The sequence below is a fragment of the Doryrhamphus excisus genome, linkage group LG5 (genome assembly GCF_037039965.1).
Source record: "Doryrhamphus excisus strain RoL-2023G ecotype Guam linkage group LG5, RoL_Dexc_Guam_v1.1, whole genome shotgun sequence".
Taxonomy (NCBI): Eukaryota; Metazoa; Chordata; class Actinopteri; order Syngnathiformes; family Syngnathidae; genus Doryrhamphus; species Doryrhamphus excisus.
The window spans coordinates 18937770-18948574 of NC_136361.1; the positions used below are offsets into that span (position 1 = coordinate 18937770).

The 10805-nt window shown below is 39.3% G+C and overlaps 1 protein-coding gene across 1 annotated transcript; it reads right to left on the minus strand.

Annotated features, from left to right (window-relative positions):
- Window positions 1-172: 172 nt before the first annotated feature.
- Window positions 173-10805, minus strand: popdc1 (popeye domain cAMP effector 1). The gene is made up of 11 exons (XM_078790517.1): window positions 10187-10805; window positions 9184-9292; window positions 8805-9070; window positions 6727-6884; window positions 5786-6019; window positions 4948-5072; window positions 3589-3776; window positions 2256-2364; window positions 1944-2111; window positions 1697-1838; window positions 173-1020 (listed from the first exon to the last, which is right to left on the minus strand). Exons 1-11 carry the CDS (start codon window positions 10690-10692, stop codon window positions 890-892), a joined length of 2136 nt encoding a protein of 711 aa, XP_078646643.1. The 5' UTR covers window positions 10693-10805; the 3' UTR covers window positions 173-889.

The window sequence follows — 10805 nt, forward strand, 5'->3', positions numbered from 1 at the left end:
TAATGAGCGTAAAGTTGTAACATGAGGTAAAATAATGTAAATTTAGAAGCGTGAATTTTAAATATATATTTTGAAAAAATGTTATTTAAAAAAAATAATGTTATGAAGAGCAAACAAAACAATAAATAACACTGCAATTTTTGTAAAGTTTAATTTGAAAAAGGGTATAATATTACAATATTATGGAAATAAAGCCATAATATTACAAGTGAATACTTGGTACAAGAAAAACTAAAAATACAAGAGCAAAAAAGTGTAATGAATAGGGCCCAAAGTTCATAATAATGTGCGTTTTAATTTATAACACAAATCTGAGGTGCTGATTTTTCCGGAAATATATACGACTTCTTAGCATAATGGGTCAGTTAACAAAATGTCAAATATCAAAGTGGCCACTGCATCCTTTGAGTTTTTAATATACTTGTTAGAAAAAGTTTTAAAGTCTGTTTATAATGTATCTTTGGTTTTGCATTTGATTTTGTTACATTAATATTTAAGTTGAGATTTTCAATAAATATTTGAAAATACCATCAGAAGTAATCGTGACAAAGATTTTGAATAATAGGAATAGTAATGGTTTAATTTATTGTGAACATACGTATATTACCCAGCACTTTATATTTCCTCACCCAACATATTTTATAATTTCAATACCAGCAACAGAGGCACTTAGAATATGACAAAAATAAACACATGTGACACAATGAACACCTTTCGTTAGTGACAGGACAACATAAACAAATACATCTCCACATGCTACAAGTACGCATGTCACAAAGTACTGTATATGACCTCAACTACTTCATTTATTCTTATTTGTTGACTTCAATCACATACAGTATCACCTTGGATACTAGTTGTTTTGTTTCGGCCAGTGTACTTCCCTAGGTTATACCTCCTCGGTGGAGGTGCTGGACAGGCGGCATGGCTTGGAGAAGGGAGATTCAACAAAAACATCATCCTCCATGCCTTCTTCAATTGGCTTCATCTTTGAGGAGGTCCTGGCACCGGGTGATTTTTCTACATGAGACGGAGACAACAACACAGAAATGTAGCAATTTGATGTAAAAATATTAATGTGATATATGGTTGAGTGGATTCTGTCAGACTAAAAAGCTCTCAATGTCCCTCCATTAACACAAACTGTTTCCAAAATGCAACATTAAGAGCTTTTGTGCCAAACAGAGGAGCTACTCTAAAAGCATTTTGAGGGAAAACAGTTAATTCCATTTGTTTTGTTTGTCAGAATCAAGCAGCATCTGGTAAAAAATACTGTATTGATGTTATGCTTCCTCTTATGTGTATGTAATATATTCTGTTTTTAAGTGCTTTAATCGTGGGTTGTTTTTTTTTTGCCATGTTGACTTCAACTTTCCATATTTATAAAGCTTATATAGCCATGTTTTTCTCAAGCTCGTGTTTGTTCATTTTTTTGTGATGCTGCCATTGACCGAGACTGCTGTCATGCTCTATAGATCTCCCTTTTCCTCAATCGCAACCTCTTCACATTTATAAACTGTCATGTACGTCATTAAATTGTCACCCGCTCGCTATGTCCCTCATAGTTGACGCCTTGAAAGTAAAGTGCAATGATATAACCATTACAACTAATACACTGTAACTATGTAAGTATGTGAAACTGTGCTATATAAATTTCACCTGACTTGACCTCTTTCTGGGTGATAGTATGACTTACGAAGAGAAGAGCCAGCAGATCCTCCTCTCAGAATTTGATTAAGGACGTCATCACTATCACTAGTGCTGGCCATGCTGTTCCTCATTTGCATCATTGATAGCTGAGAGCAGAGGCTGGGCTGGCGGTCCATCTTCTTCACTGCCTGAGACCGAACATCATTTCAACAAGTTCACATCACACCAATTCATAATCGGAAAAATAGGTATGATTTGTTTCTCTTTGTTATTGGATTTTTTTTTCCACCCACCTTGTCACTGAGTGTGGGGTCATTGAGGGAATAGAGCTTGTTGGTGATGTCTTTTCCAATGAGGTACCTGAACACTTCATTAAGAAACGTGTTGGACTCCAGAAAGTAGGTGAGTCTCTCTCGAGACCAACACAGGATCTTACAGTTCTCCTCTGCCATAATGGTTACCTAGCAGTCATATTAGGAAAAACAGACACGTCAAATGAAAATTAATTGGTGATTACTGTAACATAAATTGATTATAATTCATTTTACCCCAATGATGGCAAATAGTCTTTTGCATGATTTCATCACGCATCGTTTTTTTCTTACCTGGAACTTCTCTCCTCTGTGCATCACAGTGGACCTAAATTCTGGGGAGTCGACGAATGCATTAGTGTAGATGTTGTGAAGGAAATGACCTCGGTAGGACACTTTCATCCTGTTGCAAAAAACAGCAGAATTCAGAAAGACTCAGAAAAAAAATGTTTTGACTTAAAAGTCTGCATTACATTAAAATAAAATAAATACAATTATACTGCATACAGTAATCACTTGTTTATTTTGGATAATTGGTTCCTTATTTACAAATGGAATATTTTCATAGTTAAGAGCATAAAAAACCTGTTTCCGACCTTCTAAATACAATTTGTAACATTATTAGAGCCCTCTAGACATGAACTAATACCCCTATAGTCACCTTTATGCTTGTATTGACCAATACAGTAAACATAACAACAGTAAATAAGGCATTTAAGACATAAATAAGACTGTATGTGTCGCTATAAATGTGTTCCCCGGGTGAGTAGAGCAAGTGGTGGAAAGGAAGTGTTGGTTGCCATGGGTTATGGATTATTAGGGATTTTTATTAGGGATCATTGCGCCTTTAGTGAGATAATTCAAACCTGCAATAAATGTCTGTTGTGTGTACGGTGATTGTGTGTCTCACCAAACATTACAGTGACATTACTGACACCTAGTGACTAGTGTAGAATACTACACCTTATTAAATGCTTCATTTAGGCAAAAAACATGTAACATTAGCTTAGATTTGGATATGTTTGATTTATGAAAAATTGTGATGTACCATGTTAGAGTGAAAAATCTAAAGTCAATCCATGATGTAGTGAGAGATGAGTATTTGTTGAATCATATTCAATAAAAAAAATAATAAATGTGATTTTTTTTTGCTCGAATATATGTATCATTGCGCATTATATGTGTCCAAACTTAGGGAAACTCTGTATATTCTGATATATTTTTTCATAAAAAAACACTATTATTTTACATATATTATATTAAATTTTATATATATTTTTAACACTATTATTTTATTTATATATAAATATATATAAAATAATAGTATTTTATATATATATGCATATATATAAAATAATGGTGTTTTTTCTATGAAAAAATATATCCAAATATACAGAGTTTCCCTAAGTTTGGACACATATAATGCACAATGATGCATATATTCGAGCAAAACAAAAATCACATTTATTTTGTATTCATATTTTATTTAGCAGCTACTATATCTGAATTTTGATGAAGGCACAAACCATTCAGATTTATACAGACATATCATCCCTTCATTGAAAATATAAAAATATGAGGTAGTTTTTCATCATCTTTCTACCAACAGCTTATAAACAGTACATACTTTCCTTTGAGAAGAATGCTGAGTCGTTCATCCACGGAGGTCTTGTCCTCTGCAGCATAGGCTTGCCCTTTCTTGAGCGTCTGGATGGTGCAGAACTGTCCTGTGAGCCTCTGGAACAGAGCCTCGTTCACATGTAGGGGCTCAAACATCCGCTTGTACACAGACCTCAGCTCCCTGTCAATCTTAATCTGGCAAAGCAAACAATGTGGATTTACGAGTTTTTACGATAAAACTGGTCTATGTGACAACACAAAAAGCTGAGGAGAGGAAAAGAGGGCTTTTGTATTGTAAAATCCTGCTCCGATTCTGTCAGTTTGCTTTTGGCTTGTTACACTAAATCCCCCAGAGGTACTTTTCCATTTGATCAAACTTGCATCACATTACCATAAAGCAGAACCAAACCCGGGAGGCTATGTGACCTGCTTCCTCAGACAATGCAAAGCAATGTAGCCAGTGAACTAACTAAACCAACTAAACTAACTGACCAAAGGTGCGTTCAAACTTATAGTCCTTATGTACCATATATAAAACCATAAAAAGTTGTTGGAGATTTATAGTGGTCTTTGTAGGCGGCATACTGTTGGTGGATCCCATTACATCCAGTAAAAAAGACAGTCTGTTTTTATCTGTTTTTCTATCTTTAGAATGCACAGGAAAGAAAAAACATATGTTCATGTCTGGGCGGCACGGTGGTTGAGTGGTTAGCGCGCAGACCTCACAGCTATGAGACCAGGGTTCAATTCCACCCTCGGCCATCTCTGTGTGGAGTATGCATGTTCTGTCCGTGCATGCGTGGGTTTTTTCCGGGTAATCCGGTTTCCTCCCACATTCCAAAAACATGCTAGGTTAATTGGCGACTCCAAATTGTCCAGAGGTATGAATGTGAGTGTGAATGGTTGTTTGTCTATATGTGCCCTGTGATTGGCTGGTGACCAGTAAAGGGTGAACCCCGCCTCTCGCCCGAAGACAGTTGGGATAGGCTCCAGAAACCCTCGTGAGGAAAAGGCGGTAGAAAATGAATGAATTAATGAATGTTCATGTCTCACATAAGGATTATGGATGATGGGCAAAAGTTTAGTTTTCCTTTAAGCATGCTGTACACATAAAATGGTGACTTGATAGGACCGTGTATGTGACGTGTACATTGTGCGACAAAACTCTCATCTAAAAAATGTCGGCTTCTGGGTTACATACTCCCGTAATATTTCTATTTCTATGGAAAGGAGTGTTGCATTTGGTGACATCATCACTGGTGTTTTGGTGCATTGGTGCAGTATGCATTCACATTTGTGCTCAAGTGGGGTACAGTGATTGCATTCACCAGACCAAAACAAACACTAAAACAGATGGACAACTCACCGGCCTGCGTTTATACAAGAGGAACATCAAGTGCATGAAGTTGACCACCAGGAAAACCACGTTCCAAACCATCACATCCATGTTACATCTGTACAGTGTTGCCCACGCGATGAATAGGCCACATCCTGTCAGGGTGTGAGAAGTATGACAGTACATATTACCAACCGAGAAACAGAATACATTTCATTCCAAAACTATACTATATACTGTACATCTATTAACCGAAATTGGTAATGGTAATGGTTTAATTTCATTTGAACATGCATCAGATTACAATTGAATGCATCACATAATCAGTTCACAGTTCCACATGTCCAAAAGGAGTAGGAAGAAGCAAAGCTTATTAAATCCTACCCCTCCATCTGGTACTTTTACAATCAGTAACTGTTACATTTGTTCATTTCCTGCTTTCCATAATACAGTTTAAGGTTTTTTAGGTGATATGACCATACAATGACATTATGTGTACCATAGTAACTGTCAATATAGTGATATATAAAGCATCATTGACTTGAAATTGACTTGTCATTGTGTCCAATATATTGTGGCTTTTCTTTCTTTTCCTTTTTGCTTCTCTCTGTCAGTCCCTCTGAGACATGCCTCCAAAAAAAAAAAGCGCTGTAAAAATAAGTACCACTTTGAATTTACAACCCTGTTTCCCATGAATCTTGCTGCTTCCTGTCGCCTGTCTGATTCCAAGTGCAATATAAACACATTGTAATGCTTTTTCCATTCACCATGTTCTCCTTTCTGAAACTTTACGACAGGGCAAATAATACATAAATAACACAACAGTATTGCAAGTCATGTGGTAACAGTCTCCACACCCCAAACTGACCTGTCACCAGAAGAAGGCGCAGCAGGATCATGTGCAGACCAAGTGTGGTAGGGATGAGCAGGCCTAGCAGCAGGGACAAGTTCCCCACGTGGAAGAGAAGATGGTGGGTCTGCTCCCACTCTTGGCAAGTGGTGGTGTTGGGCCCCATTGACGGGAATCCCGGGCTGACTGAGTGAAAGGGGGGCAGGGTGGTAAAAAGGAGCTCCGGGGTAGACGACATCCTGCAGCAGGGTCACCTTGGAGAGGAGGGCAAAGATTACCAGCATGTCAGTCGAAGACGATGAATTACTCGGAGCTAAAAAAAATTGGATTTTTATGCAAATAACATTTGTGGCTTCAAATTCAAGTCCCTTGAAGTTGCGTCTTTAGTTTTTTGAATGTACTCATGACATATGCTGGTTACTTGTTTTCAACATTTGCACCATTTTAAGGCTTGTAGTATGAATTGTTTTCTGTTTTCCATAGGAACACAAACACAACCCCACAGCCCTGATTTATAAACAGGTTAATAACAAAAGACTAATGCCATAAATGCCCTATTTGAACCTAATTAAATTCTCACAATCATTTCTTTTGCATGAACTTTTGTCTTGTTCTTTTGAAAATTGATATTGAGTGTATAATATAAGCTTTCACTTTTGGATAACTCTACATTTGACTATTTCAAATGTACTTGCACTGTATGGTGGATTATCCTTCCATAGAATAACTCACTATGTTGAAGGAAATCTCTACATAAAGATTGGATTTTTAAATGACATTGTAAACAGAAAACACTTCTGAAGATAAACAACAGACTAATCGATTTTCTCTACGTGTGATGCAGCGCGGTTGGGGGGTGCTGATAAAAATAGATGCACACATGCTCGATCTCTATTGAGGGATTTCTCACACCTACAACTTTCCGAGTTAACGCCACGAACAAAAGGCATTTAACTTACCGATTGAGCGACAGCCAATGGAATAAGCGAGCGAGCGAGCGAGCGCCAACGGCAGAGGAATGGCTTCTTTGGAAGAGTGGGGACAGCCTGGACCCTCAGTCAGATAGAGAGGGCTGCACAATGTGCGTCGCACATTCCACGGTCTTGACAAGCACTGACTAAAATGGACCGGGATTGAGAAGTAGCACATGTGCAGTGACTGAGGCCTCCAGCAGGGGGGAGCAACAACACATTTACAAGTTATCTTTATTTCCTTTTAGTTCTCTTACAGTAAAATTGGTTGACTTTTCCAACACAACAATTTCTATTGTGTGTTATTTGCAGAATTTATGGATTTAGCATTAATAATGTGCGGTCTTTGCGCTTTTGTTTGACACTGCATACACAGACACAATATTATCCAGTGACTATAACACTAGCAGTTCTATATTGAATTTACTATGCTTATACATATCTGTGTTATATGACAGTTACACAAAACACAGTGTCATGTGACTGCATTACTAAAACACTAAATATGACCATATTTACAGGTTCCATGCCCGAACAAGTAGAGAAATTAAATAGTGTTTTTGTTTACTAACATTTATATGCATTCAACCAACAATACAGGTACATCCAAATACATTCATTCATTCATTTTCTACCGCTTTTTCTCACGATGGTCACGGGGGTTGCTGGAGCCTATCCCAGCTGTCTTCGGGCGAGAGGCGGGGTACACCATTCACACTCACATTCATACCTATGGACAATTTGGAGTCGCCAATTAACCTAGCATGTTTTTGGAATGTGGGAGGAAACCGGAGTACCCGGAGAAAACTTACACATGCGCGGGGGGAACATGCAAACTCCACACAGAGAGGTGGAATTGAACCCTGGTCTCCTAACTGTGAGGTCTGCATGCTAACCACTCTACACAACCAAATACAGTGTTTTAAAATATGAATTCATATGTATGTTGTGAAGTCTTGTTGACATTTCAATTTTGGGTCCTGTCGACCACCCCTCTACCTGGACCAACAGATACAGTATTGGGCATTAAACAGTACCGTCACACCGTACCTGGTAGTCTGCATTGTAAGCGGGATTTTCCAACGTAACATGTGGGATTTCGGTTTATGCCACACTCTTCTCCAGCAGATATTTAGCTATCTTGGTGTTTGTCAAGCTAGACGGCACATTCAGTCCACATTCATTTTCCATCCCCTCCTGCTCAAAGCTTGACCAAATCACCCATTCACATTGCAAAAATCAGACCTCGCAGTTATTTATGCGTAGTCATCTATTACTCTTTTGAACACGTATTGTTTTGATAAGCCAAGTAGCCCCACCAACTAACCGGAACTATGTTCCTCATCACCAACATTTGACCAGAATTAGGCTCACGGGACCAAGGGGTTGTTGTTGTATTCCACTGCAGATGGGGATGGCATACAACAACAAATTATCCACATTATCCCTTAGACACATTCAAAATCATTCAAACCATTACCATCTTAAATTTACAACAGTGATCGACCAATTAATTAATATTATCAGACGATATTTTTGCATTTTGACTTATTTAAAAATTGATTATTTAGGCTCAGATGCGAGCTTCTCCGTCTGCAGTTCTGTCTCCAGTATTGTCCCACCCACGGCACCATCTGATTGGTTAAATGCAGAGCCACATCCCAGATAACAGCCAATCGCTAGTGAGACATATCCATACATTGTGCGGACAGACAGATCAGTAGTGCAGATATTCTATGGTTGTATATTTCGGCCAATGAACATGAGCCGTTCCATTCGTGCAAAAATGAATTGAATTACATCTATGAAATTTATGTGTATTTTATGCAAAATGTGTGCAATTTCAGCACTTTGTGTGTGTTTGAGAATTTGGGTTAGTTTACAATATGTACGCCATATTCCAAACACCTACATTAAGTGCAGCGTGCAAGCTCCCTGCACTTGTTCAGAATCGTGTGCAATGTTTACCAAAACATTACTGCAATGAAACCGGCAAAAATCGTCACCACATTCTGAAAGTGCGAAGGTGTGTCATGCCTGCAGCAGTATTTGAGTGGCCAAGCAGTCATTCCTGCACTGGGACTTTTGAGTGGACATCTGCCGTTTCTAATTCAGTCCCTGGCATGTGGCAGTAACTCGGTAAGCGGAGATCATAGCGGTGTCCGGAGCAGTCGAATGCCTTGTCGTTAAGGGAGTACAGCTTCTCTGCAATATCGTTCCGCACAACCAGGGCAAAGATCCTGGCTATGTAGCGGTGTTTGGCAAAAAGAAGGTAGAGTTTCTTCCGCCTCCATGATACGTACGTACACGGGTTATCAGCGGACAGGGTGACCTAAAGAAAGGAAAACACATAATAAATTGATCATAAAGTGTTAGAAAACTTTGAGTAAATCTTGTATCTGTTCTAACATCTTGCGGAAAAAAAGTGTCGAGATATGTGATGACCTGGAATACCCCCTCCTCTGATGGTCTGAGTGAGTCCCATTCTGGTGAATCCAAAAACTGAAAGGGATAGATGTAGTGTAGAAACTCATCCTGAACCGTCACTCGGATTCTGTAGGACAAACAAAGAAAGAAAATATATGAAATTAAATATATGACGGTCTCGAAGACCATGAATGCATCTTGGCTGAGTTCTGACTGGTGATTGGATGAGTGTGAGGAAGGGAGGGGTTGGAACTAGCCTGCCAGGCAAACCGATTTCCTTGAAAAAACGATGTAAACGCAACTTAAAAACCATAGTTGACCACTCTAGATGTTTTACTTGGTACACTCAAGTGAAATTGTTTTTTTAATGAGTTTGTTCTATTTATTTATCTAAGTTGGGAGTGCGGTTGCACGGTGATCGAGTGGTTAGCACGCAGACCTCACAGCTCTGAGACCTGCGTTCAATCCCACCCTCGGCCATGTCTGTGTGGAGTTTGCATGTTCTCCCTGTGCATGCGTGGGTTTTCTCCGGGTACTCCGGTTTCCTCCCACATTCCAAAAACATGCTAGGTTAATTGGCGACTCCAAATTGTCCATAGGTATGAATGTGAGTGTGAATGGTTGTTTGTCTATATGTGCCTTGTGATTGGTTGGCGACCAGTCCAGGGTGTACCCCGCTTCTCGCCTGAAGACAGCTGGGATAGGCTCCAGCACCCCCGCGACCCTTGTGAGGAAAAGCGGTAGAAAATGAATGAATAAATGAATGTGCTTGCCTGAGTACTCAGTGTTTGAGTCCTATGTTACAACAGTTGCTGGAGGAATAAGTACTCCAAGGCATCAAACAACTGTAACAAAACAACCAAATGGGAAAAAATTGTATTTTTTTCCCCTTCATTATAAATTCAACTGCTTTCTCTTATGAACTGCCATTTTAAATGTTACTAAATGGCCACAAATATGACTTCATGTATATTAAATGTACAAAGACGTTCCACCATCACAACATTAGTGATGTAGTCACCTGCCAGTCAGGAGCAATGACAGCTTGTCAATGGCCGTCTTCCCCTCAATGGCGAAACAGTGGTCCTTCTCTATGGTGTGGATGTCTTCGTCACAGCATGCAACAATTTTCCCAAAGTGTGAAAGTGACACTCCAAGCTTTTTAAACAGGCAGTTGTAAAGCTCCTGGAAGTCCCTTTTAAAAGACACTCTCTGGAGTCTGTAGGCAGCATGGAGAACCTGCCCCAAACACACCGAGAAGAGCGCCAAACACCACAGGAAGGCGTCATTGGTGCAGGGGTCCGTCCAAGCCCAAAGAGTGGCGCAGAAAAAGCCCAAAGTCAGGAAGGTGAACAAATAGAGCTGTCCGTAAAATCCGCTACCACCCATGAAGCCGAGAAAGAGGAAGATGTGGGCGAGGTGATACACCGAGCCCTCGGAGCCGTTTTTCCATTTCTCACATAAAGGGTATGTGTTCTCAACGAGCTTCACGGTGAAGTTCATACTTTCGAAGTCTGGAGGTTCCATCTTTTTTTTTTTTTTATAAATGTTAACAACTAACAGTACATTCCACCTATAGTCAAGACAAGTCCAGCCTGAGCAGTACAATTTAATAGGCAGAGAAAACCACACAGTTGAGA

Coding starts and splice junctions, on each gene's coding strand:
- popdc1 (XM_078790517.1), bottom strand. CDS start 10,692: ATGGAACCTCCAGACTTCGAAAGTATGAACTTCACCGTGAAGCTCGTT. Junction 2,112..2,255: donor ACAGAGGAGAGAAGTTCCAG/GTAAGAAAAAAA, acceptor TATGACTGCTAG/GTAACCATTATGGCAGAGGA. Junction 1,021..1,696: donor ATCTGCTGGCTCTTCTCTTC/GTAAGTCATACT, acceptor CGTCTCATGTAG/AAAAATCACCCGGTGCCAGG.